This window comes from Dasypus novemcinctus, chromosome 14 (assembly GCF_030445035.2).
Source record: "Dasypus novemcinctus isolate mDasNov1 chromosome 14, mDasNov1.1.hap2, whole genome shotgun sequence".
In the NCBI taxonomy this organism is placed as follows: Eukaryota; Metazoa; Chordata; class Mammalia; order Cingulata; family Dasypodidae; genus Dasypus; species Dasypus novemcinctus.
In genome coordinates this window covers 76,612,418-76,636,184 of record NC_080686.1, presented here as the reverse complement: position 1 = coordinate 76,636,184, position 23,767 = coordinate 76,612,418, and the positions used below count along the sequence as shown (strand labels likewise).

At 33.0% G+C, this 23,767-nt stretch overlaps 1 protein-coding gene across 2 annotated transcripts in view; it reads left to right on the top strand.

Annotated features, from left to right (window-relative positions):
- CSMD3 (CUB and Sushi multiple domains 3) overlaps positions 1-23,767 on the top strand; it is a 1,328,729-nt gene that overhangs the window by 507,983 nt on the left and 796,979 nt on the right. For both annotated transcript variants that reach the window (XM_058275930.2, XM_058275932.2), the window contains one exon: positions 5,529-5,616. In XM_058275930.2, coding sequence (XP_058131913.1) covers positions 5,529-5,616 — 88 coding nt within the window. The remainder of the gene's footprint in view (positions 1-5,528; positions 5,617-23,767) is intronic.

Genomic DNA, 23,767 nt, shown 5'->3' with positions numbered 1-23,767 from the left:
TGATTTTTACAATTTTGTTAGAATTGAGACTGCTTAAACTGAAAACAGTAGATATCAATAGAAATTCATGGATCAAGTTGGCTTCACTGTTAGGAAAGCACTAAATAGTTCACTTCAAAGTATTTACTTATATAATTAAAAGTTAAAATGTTTTAAAAATTGATATTGTCTGTTTTTAGGGAAATAATGCTATAATATTTGACTTATACATAATATTCTTTGACACATTTTGTAGAGAAACACATTTTCCCATTATAGAAAACAAAAATAGGAAAAAAAAGTCAGATAATGAGATCTGACATATCATATTTCATCATATCAACATCAAATAAAACAGTGTCCAGAGATAAATGTTTTCAGGACTCAATATTAGGTTTACTGCCTTTCACTAATAATTTTGTCCAGTCCATAATATTTATTTTGGAATTCTAAGTACAATTATAAGATATAAGACTAAGTTACCCTTTCCTCATTTTATATGCTGCATGCTTCAAACTTGCAGATGTTCTGGTAAATTCAGACTGCTTTTATTAATAAATCTAGAATTTACCAAGGCATTATTTATGTAACTATAGTTGTTGATATATTGCCTTGTTTGTATACGTGAGTTATGATGGCGAAAGAATTTAGACAGACTATCTGAAGAAAAAACTCTTTTAAAACTACATTTTTGAAGGAATACGTGCTTTTACAATTCTAGGCAAAATATGATCAAAAAAGGTGATTTTGAGGTAAAAAATTGATAATTTGCCTCATGGTTTTAAAACATTTTTGCATTTATTCATTATATTATATGTAAAAAATAAAAATATTCTTGTATTTTTAAATTTGTATTTAATTCAACTTCAAACAGAACAAATTATGCCATTTTTTTCAGTCACAAAATAACAAGTCAACATTATTTTAAATTTCATTTTGGTTTTTAGATATTCAATAACTAGTCTCAAAAATATATTCTTCTCAAGGTTGTTTATAACAAGAGTTATTGTTTTAATTTAAGATCATTATTATATATCTGTTAACAAGTACGCATTCAGGTCTTCATTTCTTTTGATATTTATTTAACAAAGGAAAAAATTACAAAGGGAGATGATTATCTGAAATTTACCTTTCAAGTGTAAATATTTTAAAAATCTCATGTTTTTGAAGATCAATCAATTGTAATACAGGCACTGCCAAAGGTGAGCATTCATGTAAAGGATGTGAACTATACATACTGCCCAAAACATGCTTTCCCATTGTGGCTTCTTTAAAGGTTAACTAAGAAATGAATTAGCAAAAAGTCCAGAAAAACTGTTGCAGTATTCATGAGGACAGTTTGATTGTCTAACTGGCTAATTTAGGATTTTTTTTTTAAATTTTAATGCCAGAAGTCAAAATAGTTCCTATCCACTCCTATTCTTCATCAGAAAGAGTAGGTTTGCCAAAAAAGTGTACAATAGGTGTTTTATTTTTTAATTTAAAAAATAGAAATGAGTTTACGTATGTGTATATATATTATATATTTTAAAGTAGGGAACTTAATGAACTACTAGCCTTGCCAGCCTTTAGAAGGTTCTTTGAGAATACTGAAATAGAATTAAAGACACTGTGAGCTTCCCAACATGTTTTTTTTTTTCTTTCCTCTTATTCAAACCCATAGTTTCATTGATTCACATTATCCATTCATTCCACAACTCTATTTGAACTACTCTTTCATGGCAGCACATTCTCAACTGAGAAGATAAAAGAACAACTAACATATTATCTCAGCCCTCAAAGAGCTGATATTTTCTTGGGAAGCTAAATGAGTTAAGGACAACACTTTGTAAAATATAAACTATGCTAGTATAAAACAACACATCGTCAACCTCCATAATGTTTGAGTAAAGAAAAAATACCACTAAGCTCTGTATTTTATAAGGGGGAATAAAAGTTTAAAATCTAATGTAAAAAAAATCTGAAAAATGTAGCAATATAACGAGCTGGCTAAGGTAATTTGGAGGTAATTTTTAGTAAGAATATATACATATTTTTTGTTATTAGGGTAGATTTTGTGCTATATAAAATCAGAAGCCTTAGAAAATATATTTATAATAAAAATATTATGAGATTGACTGATTTTAAAGGTTTTTTTAAGCTAGAATATATGATAATATAAAACAGTAATTGAGATACTTAAAGCATATCTTATAAGCACATAAAACAAAGATACTCTAATGTTATAAGAAATGAGTTATTCAGTTTTAAAAATTCTATAAATTCTGCCCACTTCTCTATTCTTCACTGACATGTGGAGGAAAGAACTCATTTGCAGAGATAATAATAATAATATTTAACAATAAATAATAAATATCTTTAAAAACCAGACCAAAAATGGTATCCTCATATATGGTGCTGTTTTCAAGAGGCAGCACCTGCCCCAAGCAATTAAACTTTTATGGGACATTCCCGTTCTTAACCATTCTACAAGTTACTGTTCAAATTAAAAGAAGTAAAGGTGATAAATATGTCCAATTGCTTAATTGGCATTGTGTAGTGAGAACAACTGATTGAATGTTTGCTAACAACATTGAGTGTCTTGGCATCACTTAGTTATGGGTAATTCTGAAATATTGATGTATCAGAGAAAGAAAGATAATACACTTTGTTTCTAATTATTTTTTTAATTTTAAATAGTTTAATTAAAGAACTTTAAATATATATAACATACAACAGCTCTTCTGTTATTCTTACATTTTAAATTGGGAAGTCTGTCCTCTATTGCAGATGTCCAAAAACACTAGTTTGTTTGACAGTTTCAAATAGACTAAAATAAGTTGAAGATTAAAATCACAGGCACTGGGATTTAGTAGGAGAAAACGGTAAGAATTATAAATAAATATGTTCTACACTTTAAGATAAAAATTTTGGAAAAGTCTTTTGAATTTTAATTATTGACATTATTTCTGCCCTATTGAGTTTTCTAGAGAACCCATAGTGTTCAAGGATTTAGTGTATTTATTGAATCAGACTGTCTTGGTTTAAATCTAGATTCTGGCACTAAATAGCACTATGATTTTAGTCACATTTCTTAACCTCCCTGTGCCTCATTGTTCTTACCTGCAAAATGTGTATAATAATAGTAGGTACCTTTAAGATTGCTGTGAGTATTAAATAAATTGATACCTGTAAAACACATAGAACAGTGCCTGACAGGTAGTTAGTACTTTGTAAGTATTAATTGTTGTTAAAATTCATGCAAAAGTATTTAACCAAGACTCACATTTTGAGAAGATAATAATGGTGAAATGGAAAAAATGGAATTTTTATAACTTTTATTTCCTAAAAATACATTCACAGGTCAATTGTATATTAATTTAGAATCTGTTATTTAATGTAATTTAATAAAATAGTTAAGCCCAAGACATACAACTGCTTTTTCCTTTTCTTCACCAAATTAAAAATGTCACATATTAATAAAATGTACTACAATATTTTCAAAAGCTTTTAAGAAATAGGAAATAGGATGCTTCCCATAGAAAATTCTCTATTCATCAATAAAATATTCAAGGCATTGTAGATTGCATGACTAGTATATATTTATTTAAAAATTATTAAGCCCTTTTCTCAGCATTGTGTATATATTAAATAATTTGAAATTTTCCCTATCAACAGCAAATTTATAACCTCTTTGTATGTATGATTAAAGTATGTGAAATTGTTAATTTGTAATATAATTAATAATTTTTAAATTTCATATGAAATTGCCCAAATAAAAAACTCCAATTTACATAAAAAGTGTATTAGACTAATCTGGAAAATTGAGGTATTACCTTTTCAAAGAAATGGGATTGGAGCTAAATCTTGAAAGTTAGAATTTTTGATAGCTAAATGGGAAGAAAAGGAGAAAACACAAACAAATGCATGGAGTGAGTATAGTAAGTAAAATAGTGGAATACTGAAGAGTAGGTTATCCTTGAGTGATGACTGCACATTAATGACTAATGGGATGTACAATAGATTACTAGAAAATCTAAAGTAATAGGATAATTGGGCAGAAATAAAAAACTGTGTGTTAAGAAATTTAGTTCTCCTCTAGTATTCAATATGGATTGGAGATGGATGATAATGGAATCACAAAAGTATTAAAGTTATTAGTTTTCAATTGAGCACCTACATGAAATGACAATGGAAGCTTTGGTGGGATTATCTAATAGGAGCATGAAGGAACATGAAAGAAGCTTGGAAGAGATGGTAAAACCATCAATTGAAAGTTATTAGCAAAGGCATAATTTTAAAGGGATGAGGAATTTGTAAAATATAGAGATTTGTGCACCCTTGCCTTTAAATTTTTCAACTATATGTGAAATCAATCAAAACAAAGGAGTGGCTGCAAAGCTGAAAGGTAGAAAGTACCCAGGAGATGTCAACAAAAGGTCTTAAGTTGTCGTGAATTGAAGACCTTGTAATAAAGTTGGCAATAAGAATATTGTCACTGATATTTAGGAAAGTAACTTTTTTATACAATGATGGACCAGATATGCAATTTTATATGTAATTGAGAATATGGCCATGACTGTTGGGTCATCATCTGATAGCAGTGTTACTATTCTGATTAATCAGTTTGAGCACATTGGTGGCCAATCTAAACAAACTGATGCTGTGAACCAGTGGTTCTGAACAATTACTTTACATTAGAATCACCTTGAGAAACTATTCTGTTCTTAAAAAGAGCAAACGAGCTAATGAAGAATAAAATAATAGAAGTTAACCTCCAGTTCACTGTACAGTTGAATATATAAAATAACACCACTTGGACATTTCAGAACTATCTGTTTTATTAATCTTCCCACTGAAAAAAAAATTCTATTTAGGAATGCATTTCTCAGGGCAATAACATTCAATGACAAAATTAATAAATCTTTCATTAATTGTATGTTATGAAAACACTGCTGAAAATTTGTATAATGGCATAGTAAAAAAATTCATGGAAATTGTTGAAGCTAAACATTATAATGGCTTTCAGCATAATATCATAATTCCATGACATATTGGCTCTCTGAACTTTTGTTTTTCTTTAACATTGGCAAACCAAATTGCTTTGCTATAGGCCAAATACAGGATGTGCCGATAACTTTAAACATTTTCCATTTAGTATTATTTTTCTATTGCAACATTAAAAACAGTGACCTAAATAATTGTCAAAACAGGTAGTGACTTTACTACTGATGATTAACTCAAATTAAATTGCTAATACCCTGGGAATGAGATTTCCAGAGCTTTTGCAATTTGATGTCAATTAAAAATAAGGTAGATGTTAATGTGTCAATTTGCAGAATAAAATCAGTGAATTCAGTATGTCATTGATTGTGAACATCTTACTTATTTTCATATAGATCTACAAATAGAAATAATGCTTTTGCATTTTGATGGAATTATAAAGTAATATTTTAACTTTCTATAATTGATTATAATAATAAAATATAATAATATGCTTTGTGTAAATGTTTAAATAGATTAAAAAAATCTGATTTTTAATCATATGTTTGTTTTTTCTGCTGTTACAGTAAATGAGGGAGGTATTAAAACAGCTTCCAATTTATGCCCAGATCCAGGAGAACCAGAAAATGGGAAAAGAATTGGATCAGATTTTAGGTAATATTTAAAATTGTTTTTTTTTTACTAATTTACATTGTCAAATTTTGTTTTAATTTAAACTTCAAAAATAAGAAGATGAAGGTCTCAATGTAAAACACAAATCTGTGGTAGTTATATTTTCCATTGATATGCTTCTAGTAATAATTTTTAATTATCTTATGATGACTAGTTAAATAATGTATCAACTCCATCAGACACTTTCTCAGAGTCTAAATGATTAATTTTTTCTCATGTTGTAAGTGAAAATTCATGGGATTTGGACTTTAAAGATATGAGTTTGAATTCAAATTCTACTACTCATTAATTGTCTCATCTTGAAAATGCCTGAATTTCCTCTTTTGTATAGTGTGGATGAAATTTAACTCATATAAGATGAGTTTCCAACAAGATAATGACTGTGAACCCATTTTGTAAATGTTTTATATAAACATTTGTATTATTTAGAAGTGACAATAACTGGAATATAAGTGTTACCTCCATCTTAAAAATAAGTGTTAATTTTATTGGTTTAAAATTGTTTACAAACAACCTAGACAATGAACATAGTATACCGTGACAGCAATTAATTTACATAACAATCAAATAATCTTTAAAAATTAACTTTGAATTTGCATTTGTCCTCTAATTGAAGCATTTTGCTGATACAGATTTTTTAAAATCCTATCAAAATGCTAAATGATAATTTAAATAACTTTTACAAACATTATTTTTACAAAGTTAAAGTATCTATGGTATAAAAAATTAATATATTTTTTAACATTTTGGCATGGTGATGCCCACTCTGCTTCTAATTGAGAGGGGACTTAGATCTCACAGGGCAGATGAATGGAGCTATCTTGCTTACAGTTACAGACACTCTGAAATTTAACTAACATTTACAAACACTATTTTGACAAAGTAAAAGTATATATGATATATAAAATAGAAGTTTTAAATTATTGATGATGGTTATATTTACAATGCATTACCTAAGTTACAATTTTTTTTAACTTTTTCTATTGTTTTTTAATAATGATACTTTAAGGACTATCCTTAGTAGGAAAAAATGTAGTTCTTAGGATATAGACCTATGAGAATTCTGTCCTCATAGATCTTCTAGGATGAGTTAAAGTTATATTGCTAAATGTGAAACAAAAAACAATATTATTTCTGTATGCATACTACTGTAATTTTCTGAAATGTTTGCAGAATTTATTTAACCAACCCAGAACTTGGTACAGATAATGATGTTTACAGCAATGCAACAGACTAACATTTTAAAGACCTAGGTCTTGCCATACTCTCACTCTAATCAATGAAGTGACTTGAGCAAAATCAAATACATTTCTCAGTCTCAGTAATTTAAAATGATATTTGACAGAACATCAAGTGGTAAGCAATTTGCTGTCATTCTTTTTCACATATATTATTTATTCATTATTTTATCCCCATTTTTAAAACAAATAAACTGAAGCTTTGATAACACAGAAAATAATTTGACAGAATTGAAGTAGGGGTACATGATTGCTTGACTCCAAAAGCTATCCCTGTCATTAACTAATGTGTCTTCTCTAAGAGTCTGTGCTCTTAGATCTAAAAACAGAGGTAATGCTGTTTATCTCATAGTGCTGAGAGGAAGATTACATGAGATAATGTATTCATGACAGTTATCATAAAGCTTGGTAAAAAATGGGAAAATAAGTGCTCAATAAATGCTAGATGCTATTATGATTTGATATATAGAACAACTAATAATAATTGGTCTCACTGTTTTTAAAATTATATAAATAGTTTGTTGAAAATATACAAAATATAAAGTAACAATATTATAATGAGTTAAATTTCTTTCAGTTATTGTGGATTTCAAATCATAAGATCATCTTTCAGTAGCATTTCAAGCACCATGATAGATATGAGGTATCAAGATTCCACAGTCAGGTTAAAATATAATAGTATAAATATTATAATTTAAGAACATGTGAAACATTATGGATGCACAGAAGTATGGCATTTGTAGAAGAAAGGGAATGCAGGTCATAGAAAACAGACATTTCAGCTAAGTCTTGAGGTATGACTAGGGATGAGGTGTAGAGAGGAAAGGGAAGTCCAGTTAGACAGATGAGTATTTATACATTCATACATTCGTTGTCGATACATATTGCCTGCCTATTATGTGTCTGGTCATTATCTACATATATTGTTTGTCTACATATATAATTGGTCCTGTGCTAGGAGCCTATGAACAAAAGCAGACATAATGCATATCTCCTCCATAGTTCTTTTTATCTAGTGGTAGAAAAAACAGCAAGTATTTAAGAATGCCCACTTGTAATCACAAATTTAGAAAAGCCCTGTAAAAAAAAAAACACACAAAAAGCAAAACAAAAAAACCAAAACAAAACACAAAATTCTGTGAAAGAGAATAAAAATGGAAAGATGGAATAGGGATCCAACCAATTTTAATAGGTCCCACTCCCACTGAGATTAAATGAATTTTATCAGTCCAGCTTGCATAGAAGGAAGTGCCTTACATTGAAGAAGAGTTTGATGAGATAGTCCAGGAAAACAGAGCCTGGATGTAGAGAGTAAAAGGGAGAGAAGAATAAAATGAAGTAGAGGGGACTAGGAGCAAAAAGATCTGTTCTGCAGAACAAACAAACTGGCTGCCATCCAGCTTTATCTGAACTGATAATATGTTTTATTGGATGCACACAATTTTATAGAAAATGGGAGCCAATATTTAAAGGTCAGGAGTTTGCACACACATATACACAAAAACAAAGATTTTTGTATTATGTTCCATTTGGTCTTTTTTAGGTAGATGTATTGGTGAAAGCACAAGTTTTAGTCTGAAGGCAATTGGAGTAGCCTGGGTGAATGGTGGTGCATACTTGAACTCTGTTGATAGAAATAAACTAGAAAGATTCAAGGTATCTCCTTTTTAAAACCAGTTTTACTGATACATATTAATAAAGCATACCAAGGTGATTGGTACAATCACACAGCTGTGCATGCATCGCTTCAATCATCATTAGAACACTTTCATTATTTCAATAATGATATTAAACAAAAAAAACCAGACAAACAGCAAGAAAATTCTTCACAAACTAGGCATATTCAAGTTATCTTTTACAGATAAAATCTTCAGTCTTCAATGATAAAGGCAGTGTGGAAAGTAAGGCTCACAGACAAATAAATGATATTCCCCAGTTTCTGGTTTAGAACAACATGAGGATGGAGTAAATGAAGATATCATTTTATCAAGCAGGGATGTCCAGATCTTTGGGGAGAAAAATCTGGAGTTAGTTTTGAAGTTGTAAATCTTGAGATGCCTTTGAAAATGGCAGGTGGATATTTTGAGTAAACAGTTGAAAATAATTTAAGCTCAGAGATACCTTAGTTTGAAAATGTATACAGAAAAGAGAATCTGTGGTAAAGTCCTGTAGATGTCTGATATTTGATGATATGGTGGAATAGAAGGAGTTAACAAATTATACTCATGAGTGGCCTTAGTAATAATGGGACACAAGAGAATGAGAGAAGCAAGAGAAGAAGGCTGGGAGTTGTGAATGCTATTGAGAAATTGAGTATGATGTAGACAGAGAACTATCTTTTGATTGTTGACAAGAGTGTTTTATTGGAATGATACAGGTTGAAAATAAATTGCAATAGACTGAAAAGTGAATAGATAAAGTTCAGATGAGGAACAGCTTTGGGGCATGTAGTTACAGTGAGGAATAGAATAATGCAACAGTTGGGCAGTTGTATAATCATTAGGAGGTCAAAAGAGAGATTTTCTTTTCAGAGATGCAAGAAGCCAGATCTTATTTGTGGGTTGATGCAAATAATCCCATAAAGAGGAAACTATTGATGATTTAGGAAGGAGAAGGTATAAGGAATGGATCAAATTTTATAGAAGAAAGTCGAATCCTGAAGACAGGTAGAGGGAAGTTAATTTCACTGTATCAGTAAGGAAAGGAAAGAAGTGCAGTGCAGGTAACGATAGGTTTGCGAATTTTGGGATGGGACTATGAGATAGCTCTTGTTTAATACTTTTACTTTGATAATGCTGTATCAGACAAGTCCATTAGATGAATATGCATGTGTGGGAGATGAGGATGAAAGGGAGAGGAAGCTTGAGCACTGAAGGAAAATGGGAAATAGTATTACTGAAAGTGGGAAAGCAAGCTTGATAGAAAAATGTTGCCTTGCTAGGTAATGTTGAATGCCCTTTTGAGAATGATGATAATGAATCTTCCTAGTTATATGATTTCTATCTAGCATTACTGAGCTGTCCAAGTACAAGCATAAAAAGGATAGTGCAAAGGCCTGATAAAGCCTGTGCACTGAGGGAATTACTAGTAGTTCTTCCAAACACAAAGGTTAGAATACCTGGATGTGGAGCCAAGAAATTCTCTATTGGACATAGAGTTTGTGGGACCTTCACAAAGGGAGTGAGTCAATTACATTGTCTTTCAAGGTTAATTTCAGCTATAAATATATCACTCCTTGGGAAATAGCAACTGAAATGTTTGTAGACTCATCAATTAATAATTCAGGAAGAAAGGAAGAAGACAAAAGAAAAAAAAGAAAAAGAAAAGAATATGTCCTTTAAAGGTATAAAACAGTGATCATATGAAGGATGATGAGAACTGTCCCAAATTAGTAAGAAAAGGGAAGTTGGTAAAGAATTAAAAATCTTTGCCACGGATAATCATTTCTTGAATATAATATACTTTTTTTCAAGCTTTGACTTAACAGTTAACTCTTTCTGGGCTGTCATCAATTCAAAGAAAAATTGGCATCTATGTGGCAGGTATACAATGAATCAATACCTTCACATATGAAATCTAAACTGTCTCTTAGATTAAAACACGAGCCTCTGCCAAATAAAAGGAACTCACAGCAAACGTTCATGGCACACTTTCCCCGTATGATAGCACAATGATTCCAGACACCAGAGTCTACACATTTCTGCAGTTTAGCCAATATTGAGGCAAGGGCAAAAGATCAATCTTTCCTACCATTTAGTGCCTGTTTTATTTTCTTTAAGGATCTATTTCCCTTATATTGAGGGGTTGTGTAAGGGGGTGCTTTGCCCACTCAAATTCTATAGCAGCTCTCTCCATAGAAATTGTTTCTACCCATCTTCCATTTGTTGGTGCCCTCACACCTTCTGATACATCCATCCTGGTGCTAAGTTATGTTATTCTAGTGGGCCTGCATGAGTTTTGTTTCTTGTTTTATTTTGATCCATTCTTCAACTAATTCTGCACAGACATTCCAGTCCCTCTTTAGAATAATATGAGCACATAACTCTGTTTTGTTTTCAGCTTTGGAGCTTCAGTTAAAACTGAGACAACCAGAAATATTCCATTTTTCGACATATTTTTGTACAAATAATTTCCTCAAGAAAGGTGAAATTATGGAAAGATCTCGTAGCATCTGTAAATGTGAAAAAATAGATATAGGGTCCTTATACTATAAAAAATATAAAAATAGGGGAGCAGATATGGCTCAAGCATTTGAGTGCCTGCTTCCCACATGTGAGGTCCCAAGTTTGGTTTCTGGTGCCTTCTAGAAACAAAAACAAACAACAAGCAAACAAATGGAAAAACCAACTCAGGGGAGCTAATGTGGCTCAGTGGTTGAGCACCAGCCTCCCATTTTCGCCATCCCCAGGTTCATTCCCTGGCCCTGGTACCTCAAAAAGAAAAAAATCAAAGTCAATATTTCAATAACAGAGCGTGAAACTGTGCATTAACAAGTTGTGTTGATTTTCACTTCATACATAGATATTTTATGTTTCTTCAAGTTTTTCCTTGAAATTATATTGCTTTTTTAAAAAAGCACACATTTATAACTAAAGGTAAACATAAGGCAATCATCGTACCCTTGCTTCTCAGCTGTAAAGGACAAGCTTTCCTCTTTATTTTCTTTCTCTCTTACACACACACACAAACACCTACCAAAGCAGTTTGTGAAGATTGGGCAATCACCACTGCTAATCCAATGACAGTACCTGATGTCTTGGAAAAGTACTTTTTGCACATTGGACTAGAAGTCAGGTTTTATTTTAATTTCAATTATTTATATGCTTGAATGGTTTCCGATTCTTTTTTAATGGAAGCATGATTTCCTAGTCAACCGGGTTTAACTTTTTAGTAATAATTGCATAAAGTTTGGGGAGGGGCAGAAAAGCAGTTGATCATAGCACCAAGCACTAATTCTTCTTTTGAATTATCTCTAGAGTCTAAATATCCATTATACTTTCATCCTTTTAGCTTATATCTGCATACTTCAATTGTCTCTCTTTTTTTTAAAGATTTATTTATTTATTTCTCTCCTCTTTTCTCCCCCCCTCCCCCCAGTTGTCTGCTCTCGTGTCCATTTGCTGTGTGTTCTTCTGTGACCACTTCTATCTTTATCAGCAGCACCAGGAATCTGTGTCTCTTTTTTGTTGCGTCATCTTGCTGCGTCAGCTTTCCGTGTCTGCTTCACCATTCCTGGGCAGGCTGCACTTTTTTTCGCACTGGGCGGCTTTCCTTATGGGAGTTTTGTGCATGGGACTCTCCTATGTGGGGGACACCCCTGCGTCGCACGTCACTCTTTGCATGCATCAGCACTGTGCATGGGCCAGCTCCACACGGGTCAAGGAGGCCCGGGGTCTGAGCCATGGACCTCCCATGTGGTAGACGGACGCCCTAACCACTGGGCCAAGTCCGCTTCCCTCAATTGTCTCTTAATGTATCCTACAGGTTTCAAAGCCTCAGGCTAATATCACTACAGCCATCAATAAAAAGATATAAAATAATTGATTAGAATAAAACTGTTAGTGTTCTTTAATCTGGATATTAGGATATGAGGATGGAATGAATATAAATGAGGTTCATTAAAAAGTTTTTTAGTTTTTTTTTTTAATTTAACCAAATATTCTGAAATCTAGATAGAACTGCCCTGAAATTTGAAGCCAGTCCCCTCTCATATGTCACCTAGCCACCCCATATAAAATAAAATTGCTCTTCTCTTCCCTTATCTTGTATTATTTTTGTGTCATTTATCACCACTAATACAGTTTACATGTATTTGTTGAGTTGTATGTTGTGTTGAGCCCCACCAGAATATTGATCCTAAGAGATCATGGAGTTTTGTATAGCACCTTCTACATCAATAGGCATATATAGTAGCCACTCAATAAGTATTTGTTCAACAAACAAATGGGATCTTAAGAAATTTTGTGGAATCGCTAATATTTCTAGATTTAAAATATAAAAAGCACTTTCAAGTTAGAATACTCGGTGTTTATGACTCAGTCATACTGAGTATAGATATAATTCAGAATTCTTTAGTTTTGCTATCAAATGTATATAAAGATCATTTTCAAGATATTTTAACTCCCATAGTAAAAATGTACTTTTAAAAAATCATACAAATCATTTTATTATACAATTTAATGGAATATATATATATACACACACACATACATATATGTGCTATTTTAAGGCTAACATATTATTAAAATATTTCTCTTTAATGTTTGTTATGATCTCAGATGTTCTTTGAAGACTAATTACTATTTTATCATTACCCTACCTGGCAGTTTAACCTGTGAGAACAAGAAGTTTTAGGAAATGAGGAAAGAGATATTTCAGTTATTAAATTGCATGTATTTTTTAACACATAAGAGCAGTTCCCCCATATCCATTTCTGTGACTGTTCTTCTAATTCACTTTCTGTTTACACAGATTTAGAAAATTGCTATGTCAGTTTCACTAGCTGCAGGATCTTCCGCTCCACATTCATGTGTATGCCATTGCCTTCCTAATCACATCTCTAATAATAATGTGTTTTCCCAATTCAAATACGAGTCAAGTTCTCCTGTGGCCTACTTATACATAAACTAAACTTGAGCATTCAAAATACCCGCAAAATATATCCGAACTTGCCAACATTATTCCCCGCAGATAATATGAGGTGGCAAATGACCCCACATAGTTTCCCTCATTCTGAAGGTGGCTGTCTTGAATTAGTTCTGTGGTTTCTTTCCCCTGGAATGTTCAATGGCAGTCTCTCTGCCTGGGCCATCCTACACATTCTTCAAGGTCTCTCTCAAATCCCTTTCATTAAACTTTCCTTACTTCCCCAATTAGTTGCAATGCGGTTCTAACATTTTGTGTACCTTCATTATAGTATTTAAAATATTCTGCCCTTGTTTTGTAGAAATGTTTCTACGTGTAAGATCCTTGTAATGAGAAATAGTATTATTCATATTTCTGTAGGCCTGACAAAGGGAGTTCAATAAATGTAATGAATTGAATTGCTTAAAACAGCAAAACCGCAGCTTCAGCATTTTTCCAATAATTTCTCTGGTCGCATTACACTGTATCAGGCCCTCAAACTCATCATAAAACTAAATGAACTATAGACAACATTTGCTAAAACAGAAACACTCTCATATATACATAATCAATATTTTTTATAATCATCAAGGAAATCTATAAGAAAACCCTTGGAGAAGTAAGATATCTTATGGAACTTGCTATAGTGTGCTTACCATTTTGTGTTCTAATATCCAGGGTGAGAGTCCCAGCAGCTGTGTTTTGAAATCTTAAAAGCTTTGTTTCTAATTTGAAATGCCTATGGAGCATAACAGGTTTTTAAAGGGAGAAATGCTGCCAAAGAAATATAGAAGTTGCCAACAAATTCTATCCTGAAAAAAATAACTTAAAATTTCAAATGTTTCTTAAAATTATATCCAAATGTCTGAGAGTGTTCAGTTTCTGGGAAACTTACCTTTCACAGATTTTCCTTTTGTGGAAAAGGCCTTATCTGATGCCTTCCCTTGAATGAGATATCACCATACAAGAACATGAAATGCCCTTCCCTTTGGGAGCAAAGGATAGTGTTGACTCCAAAAATTAGTTTTTCATTTGTATTATTAGAACACAACAATATCTCAGCAGCAAAGATCATGCTTTTCATCTGGATATATTAAAACACAACTATATTCAGGAAAAGGAGGCTATTGTGATATAAATCCATCACACTGCTGAATGTGGGCCATCTTCACCCATTCCCCTGACCTGGGCTTTATGTATTTGCCAGTATATTCATTGATAAATCTTACATGAATGATTGCAAAGTGATTGCTAACATATAGAAGCTTCCAGAGGTGTTCTACCTCCATGTCACAAATATACTTTTTTAAATAGCCTAAACTCATAGCTTTTCTTTTTTTTTTTATTTTATTTTATTTACTTTGTAATAATATTACATTAAAAATATATATATATGAGGTCCCATTGAACCCTACCTCCCCCACCCCACCTCTCCCCCCCCTCAGCAACACTCCCTCCCATCATCATGACACAGCCATTGCATTTGGCAGGTATATCTTTGGGCACCCCCACACCCCATGGTCAACGGTTCACACCATGGCCCACACTCTCCCCCATTCCATCCAGTGGGCCCTGTGAGGATTTACAATGTCCGGTGATTGCCCCTGAAGCACCATCCAGGGCAGCTCCATGTCCCAAAGACGCCTCCACCTCTCATCTCTTCCTGCCTTTCTCCATACCCATCAGCCATCATGTCCACTTTTCTCAATCCAATGCCACCTTTTCTATGTGGACATTGGATTGGTTGTGTCCATTGCACCTCTATGTCAAGAGGAGGCTCAGATTCCACCTGGATGCTGGATGCAATCCTCCCACTTTCAGTTGTAATCACTCTAGGCTCCATGGTGTGGTGGTTGTCCTTCTTCAACTGCATCTTAGCTGAGTGTGGTGAGCCCAATAAGTCAGATTGTAGGTGCTGGAGTCTGTTGAGGCTCAGGACCTGGCTATCACATTGTCAGTCCAGAGATTCAAATCCCCTAAATATATCTTAAACCCCGACACTAACTGCACCTCCAGCACATTAGCATGAAAGTCTTATGAAGAGAGATCCCATCTGAGTCCAGATTCGTCACACATAAACACCAGTTCCAAAGAGGGGCCGTCTGACCTGGTAGTTAACCCCATCGGCCATGACCATAACTCCCATGGGTCTCTTTAGCCCTCGAAGGAACCGATATCTGGGGGTTGTATCTGCTTTATCTGTCTCTCTGACTCTGCTCAGTTGTGCATAAGGGCAATCCTTCTGACAGCCTCCAGACTCTTTTTTAGAGACTCGTAGCCATATAAACTCATTTCTCCTTTCCATTTCCCCCTTACATTAGGTCAAACATATCCTCACCAAAACCTATCTTCTAATGTTTTATAAACTGGCTTTTAGCACCATCTCTCAGGTTCCCACTATGACCTTTCTATTCTTAAGTGAAATTGCCTCAGTCTTCCTCATTGAACCATCTTCTTTGGATTCAATAACTGAGAAATATTTTTGTTTCTCTGAATCTTACCTCTCTAAGCATCATTCTTGAATCCACTTTGTCCTAACATTCCCTAAAAATAAACATTCCTCAGGGTTCCATCTTCAAGACTTCTCTCTACCTGCTTATCTTTGACTTCAGGCATATAATCACCTATGAAATCTTCAATAATCATGACTGTCCATGTTTCTTTTAGGTCATTATAACTTTTATTCTTCTGAGATTTGAATCTTTATTTTCAACTTTAAAAAAATAAAATTATCTTTCTCCCAAAACAAGTGTACTCAGATGGACCAAGTTTCAAATCCCACCACTGCTTTTCTCTGACTCAAAGAATCTATTTATACCAAATTCAATGAACGTGCCTTACTGATGAAAGAGGATATTGATGTGGGAGGAGTGGGGGGTGGGGTAAGAAAAAAAGAATCTTATTTATTCTTCTGAAAATCTTCAATAGTGAAGGACTAGATTATCTAACAGCCAAAAAATTGCCTAGTGAAGTGTGTAGGACAAAGTGGCAATAATAAACACTATGCTACTTACATTTTCCTTCTCTTTCTCATTTTTCTATGATTTGTTCAATGATTCAGGATTCAGAAAAAATCTTCTTACTTCCCCAACATCCAGCAACCAATTGATCCTGCTTCTTCAATCTTGTTTTTTCACAATTGTTTCCACTTTGCTTTATACCTTTCAAACATTTTACCAGTACAACAGCAGTAGTCTCCCATTCTACAGTAAAAATGATTAAATTTGGATTTCAGATTAAAGTTCTTATCACAAAGTTACTATTGTATCACCCCTGATCAAAAATCTAACTCTCCCAATCACTCAGTGAATTACAGTTGATATAAAATCAACTATACACAAACATATATCACACTTTAAGAGCATTTCTACAAACATTATTTTATTTGTTACTCATGAAAATATTGTAGATATCATTATCGCTATTTTGATAATGAGTAATCTTACATATGTATGGTTAGAACACTTAGTATTAATAAATGCAGACCTTGAACCCAGGCCTAATGGTTTGAAATTTACTTATACACTTGGATTCTAGCATTTTGGTCACTTCTAAAGACAGTCCAAATTTAACTGTCTGACATTATTTTTCCAGTTTTACCATATTGCATTGCAGAATGTTAAATCTATCTTTTGCAGAAAATTAAATCATTTCAGTTGTGTTGTGTGTATTTTGAAAAAAGAAAAAAAAAATAAAAGCTACTCTTCCTTTAAATTTACCAATTTCTTTGGCCAAACTTTTCTTCCAAATGTCCCCACACTTTATTAAGTCTGTGATAGAGCACATGTTATTATGTCTACCTACAATGTGGTCCCGCCTATCCTAGCCTATAAGAATCCTATCCATTCTTCAAATGGATTTTGTGATCTTCCTTCATTTCCCATAACTCTTTATCCATACTCTCTTGGCTCAATTGACTTGAATGATATTAACTTTTGTTCTCTTAACACTATACTAGCTATTTATTCTATTTCTTGAAGGCAGATGGTCATATTATTTTTATTCATCACCAAACCAAAAACAGTTTAAATTGCTTACTAAAAGTTCACTGTGTTGAATTTGAGTAGCCCTGCACTGCCAACTTCCTCTCTTTATGTTAAAACTAATGAAATTAAAACTTATTACACTGCTATTGTTATACAAAAAGTTGTTTTTGACCTCTTTGAGACACCTCCTGTTCTAGTTTGCCAAAGGCTGCCAGTGCAAAAATACCTGAAATTCATTGGCTTTATAAAGGGAATTTCTTTGGGGTAAAAGCTTATAGTTTCAAGACTGCAAAAATGTCCAAATCAAGGCATCATCAGAGAAGTTTTCTCACCAAACGTTGGCAGCAAGCAGATCCTGGAGTCCTATCACGTGGCAAGGCAAGATAGCAGGTCTTCAGGTCTCTCTCTACTTACTCCTCCAGCTCAGCTGTAGGTGATCAGCTGTCTCTCCCTGGGTCTCATCTCCTTGAGCCTGTCCAGACTTCTCTGTCTTTTCTGCAGTGGTAGGCCAGGTCAAATGGCCACTGTCGTTCTCTCTCTCTATCTCTGCATTCAGTTCTCAGTTTATATGACTCCAGTGAGAGGTCAAAGACCCCACCTGGGTCCCGCCTCACTGATGTAGTCCAACCAAAAGGCCCCAAGTAGATCTAATTAAAAGTGATCTAAACAAGGTCCTTTAACTGACTCTAATGCAAACAAAGGCTTTCACTCCCACATGCATGAGTTTAAGAATATGATCTTTTTAGGGATTCACAAAAAACTTCAGACTGTCACACCTCTTATAAAACATTTTACCTAAGCCTGAAAAAGAGTAATGAAAGCATAAATGCTTTGTTTCTTGGAGTTGAAACTGTTCAGTATAATAATACCATATTAAATGAGGTCTTATAAAAGTAAGTCATTTTTAAGTTGTATAAATATATAGACAATATTAATAAGTTAGATTTTTGAAATATACTCTGGTTGTGTTATTTAAGATAATTTGACATTCAGAAAATACTCAAATTGTTTAGGTAGTCTAAAAAGAAAGTATGATGAATAAAAAGCCCCAATAGTTATAGTGTGTATAATTTGTGAGGAGATTTATCCAAACTGTCAATTTATTCTCATAGTCTCCTTATTGCTAGAGGGGAAAATTAAGTTATTATTGGTGAAAATATTAAAAAGAAAAGGTTGATGCAGGTAACAATTTGACACCACAAATAATTTAAGTCATGGTGATATTTTATTGAAGTTTAAAAATATACATACTAAAAACTATATTAAAATATTACATTTAGGATATAAGTTTTGATGAATAAAGCTATGGATTGGCATATACTTCTAACTAAGTTAAATAGAAGTACTTTGTATAGACTAACAGTAATTCCAAATCTATAAAAATGAGAATTTTTGTATGCGTTTTATTTCACGGAATTTTAAATGGCATTTTTTTCTGAGAAAAATAAATTATAATGAATAGGAATATTGAGAATTTCTTCTAGTTTCACCATAAATGTTGAAAACTTGTATACAAACAAAAAAGATCCAATTAGTCATACTTTCCCAAGCTCCATTTAAGCAATTATTCAGATTTAGTGTTCTGTTTCTATGAGAAAACAATTACCCTCGTTAAATATATGTGATTTTTGCAGGAGAAAATTATTTCTTATGACAAATAAACTGATTTGGAAAAGTGGAAAAAGCAATATGACCTTAACTATGTAATATAGTGAGATGGGTTATGGGAAATAAACTATGAAAAATAAGAGGTAAACAATTAGGAAACAAAACCCGAGGACAAGAGTTGCCTGAGCAATGAGAAGAGTTAAGGATGGGAAGAGAAAAATAATGCAAGAGATTTAGAGTAGGAAGAAAAGTGGAAGATCAGTCAAAGCCCTGATAAACTGGATACAGAAAAAAAAGAAGAGGAAGTATATATACTAAAGACTAAATTAATATTTTTCTTATTAAAGGCTCTTTTTAGAATTATTAATACTCTCAATTGTACTCCCCCATACCTAGCCATCAGGGGCTATTGTTGATTCTACTCTCAAATCTTTTTCTAAATCTCTCTGATACTCTCCATTGCAATTAAAATCTCCCATTTCAAACCATTATCTCTAACGTGAACAATCAAATAAGCCCTAAATGATCTCTCTTCTACTATTATTGTCATCTAAGATACATTCACCTCATAGCAGCCAGAGTGATCTTTTAAAAATACATCGTCCAAATACTTAAAAAGACTCCCAGGGAATTATGTTGCTGGTAACCCTGGAACTTTGAAAAACACTGCTATACAAACAGAAATGTATTATAAATCAACTTGAAAATGAATTTATAGTATGTAGTATAATCTTCTAGCACAAGATGTTCCTAATTTTTTTTGGCTCACTATGCCCTTAGTGCTTGTTTTTTTTTCTTACTTTGTATTTTTCTCTGTATTTATGTACTGTGAGTTTATCTGCTGCATGAACCAGCTACTTCCCCACTCATTGTTAGAGTCCAGACAAACTCCAAGTTATTGTATTTCCAAGTTATCAGCAAACTGACCTGGATTCTGCATCATGCCTGACATCCCTTATTCTTGCATTTCCACTCACTCATTTACTCAGCAAATATGTCTTGCTTACTTGTGTAGCATACTCAGCACTAGGCCTTGCATACGGAAGATACAACTTGCTTGCCCTGCCCGAGTTGTTTCCAGAGCTTGTATTCCAGGAACTCTTACTTGGTCTCTGCTATTCTGCATATATGCTTAGAGTATCTCAGTTGCCCTCTCTTCTATCTCTAAGGTCTGCTTTCCTCCAATAGGTTCCTGATGCTGTCTTCTTAATTTCACTCAGCTCCAAACTTTCCACTCCAAGTGTAAAACTGTCATTAACTTCACACCAGCCCGTGCTTTTGGAACCCACCGAGCCTGACTTAGTAGGACCTGATTTGACCTGGAAATAATTCTGAATTCTTTAAAAAGTCTCAAGTAATATGATTTGCCACCTTAAATTTAAGTTCTCAAATACAATTAATAAGTTTAAGATAGTATTTTACTAATTCATTCACAAAGATCATTATATTGGACTTCTGTGATCTGTGGTTCAGAAAATCAGAGTGTGATTCACTGGATCTGCATTTCTCTGAGTTTATTTATGGACTCCAACTGACCTAATAATTGATAGGGAGAAGGTGAAAAGATGGCAAGAGATGGTAGACACAAGATTCAATCTCCTATATTATATATCATGATAAAATATATTGTAATACTTGGGCACAGCGGCAGTGAGACATTTGAACTACTATTCTATATGTTATTCTACTGCAGAATGCTTGGAGCTTTTTCTTTTTTTCTTTTAAAGTTAAGAGAATTGATAGTTAAATTCTGAATTATGGAGATATTATTTATAATCATATTCCACTTGGCAATATTTTATACAACTATCTATTTTTCTTATATTACCAATATATATTCTTATAGACGTACTGAATTTTATAGCTGATAAACACTCTTAACTTCAAAGACACTTTTTATTCATTAAAGAGACACAACAACATAAAAACATAATGGAATATTTGAGATTAAATTATTTGGGTAGGCTTACTTTAATAAAAAGGGGATTGATTCATGGACTATTACTGCTAGAATGTACCTAGATATAATCTAATTCACTCTACTCTGTGAACTGTAATGCTGATAAACTGAATATGAAAACTTGAGTTTTATTTTATATTAAGGGCCTAATATGGTACTAGCACTTGACATGACAAATTTGCATTACTGACATATACAATAATTCATTATCTACTATTGGCATCTCCTTGTAGGGTTTAAGATGTGGCAGTCAGTGACCTAAGTGGTCCTTCCAATCTATGAAACATTGAGCAGTTCACAAAAAGTTTGTAGTTGTATGCATCAGACTTTGCTCTTTAGATTTTATCCATAACATTCCTTGGGGGTTCCTACTGGATATTTTTATTTCTTTGGTGATAGAGTAAGTGACATTGACTGGTAACTGATAGAGTAGAAAGTCAAACAGAATATTATACAGGGAATTGCTTTGTAAACTGTAATGCCCCATTAAAATAGCAATTCTTAATATTTTATTAAAATTTATTCTAAGTATGAAAAATACGTTGATCACTTTGGATAATTTATAACATTGTGTATTACAGGGCTCTTCATGTACGCCTCTGGAAAGTTCCCTTACTCTGATATGGATTTGACCTTAACTATTGTAAAGCTCCAATTGGTTTATTCTTCCGTGACAGTTATCCTTAAACATCAAAAATCACAGTCATTTAGGAGACTTTTTATAATTAATTGGCTACTAATATTAAAATATCAAAATTTGGTAACAATTTAGGTTTTGAAAATTAGAGACAAGTAGTGTTATCCTATTATATCATTTAGTTCATTTCTATCTGAGAGGAATGTGTGGGAAATGTAATAGCAAATGATACAGTGAGAGCTAATGTGCCAAAAATGTGACATTAATCTCATCTTATTTTATGAATATGCACAAGAAAGGCATATTGTATGGATATGCCCACATGTGAATTTCAAAACAGCACACATGGAAACCATTAAAAAACTTACCTGCATAACAAAACTGTGGCATTAAATCTTCTCAAAGTTGTCTGAATTTTCTCACTAATTTTATTTTATATTTTGATTTGCAGACTATATAATTAACTTTAATTCTAATCTCATCAAATACTCTCTTTTTTCTATGGTGATGCCAACCATATCATAGTTTTTATAGGTTTTTAATTAATACTAGTTGAAAGGTTGATTATTTTCAAAAAATTTTAATTCCTTACCTCATATAAATATTTATATCACAGGAAAAAAATTTTTGTCTAAATTCTTACAGAAATTGTATTTGCCATTCAAGTGTGTGTATATTGTGATTTAAAAAATATATTAGAATATAAACTTCTTAACCTTCTCAATACTAACTTTTGAGAGTCCTATTTTTCATCACAGAATATCATTATCCTTGTGTCTGTATCTTACTTTATAACATAGTTGTGGATCAGTGCAATACTTCACATGTAATGCAAAACCTCTGTGATTATCCAGGACCTACATAAAAGTCAAGCAAAATCAAGTCACAAAATCTCTTCTAAAGAACATTGAATATGACATTTTTTAAAATAGCAAAGAGGTAAGGGTTTATCTTATAGACTACAGATAAATAAATACTAGGATAAAATATTTAGTTGCCATCTTTTCCTAATTGTACTAAATTTTAATATCATAAATTTTAGGTATAGTAGCGAAGATTTTTTTGAGGCTTCTGAGGAGCTAACCACAGTTAATTTTGGAGGTTAAAGAAAAAGGCTACAAGAAATAATCTTCAAAACATAGGATAACTAAAAAATTTAGAAAACTGTACAATCTAAAGTATGGACCACATAGTAAGTACAGATGTCACCTTGTTTGAAAGCTATTGTCTCGGAATGTGTACATCAGTTTCAGGAAATATGATATTAATAAGCTAAAAGATTTTCGCTGTGGAAGGGAAAAGGTTTTATGGTGGATCTGGGGAAGTACTGTATATTGTATGTATGAATTTCGGTGATCTAAGACTCTTGTGAAGCTGACATTATGTTGGGATTCACTTTACAGGAAGTTTTGGATCACAGAGTGGTTCAACAATGGCAGCAGAGGAATACTGATATAGGATGTTATTGACAGGATATATATGGCTGACAGGGAGTTTATACAGGGCATGTGCCCAGGGTATATAGTAATGTCTAGATATACTCATAGTGGAAACAATTAAAAACAACAGCTGGGGGGGTACTGGGTGCCTGGCTGGGGGGTCACTGTCATGGACCCTGGGGGAGCAGTGGCAGTCCCCCAGGGGCAACGGCAAGAACCAGGAAGGAAGGAGGGCCCAACAGTGGGTTCCTGATACTAATGGCTATGCTTTTGAGCCTATACATCTGCAATAAGAACAAGGCCTAGAGTAGCACTGTGCCTGGGAGTTTCCTCCTGACAGCCTACATGTTACTCAAATGTGGCCACTCTCACAGCCAAACTCAGCATGTAGATGCAGTGCATTCCCCCCAACGTGGGACATGACACCCAGGGATGAGCCTCCCTGGCACCGAGGGATCACTACCACATACCAGCTGAAGATGCAACTAGAAAATGACCTTGAATTAAAGGTTCTATACGGATCAGCAGAATATCCCTGTCTACATATAATAACATGACTTCAAAATGCTGTCTGACCTAATGTAAGGGGGAAATGGAAAGGAGAAATGAGAATATAAGGCTATGAGTCTCTAAAAAAGAGT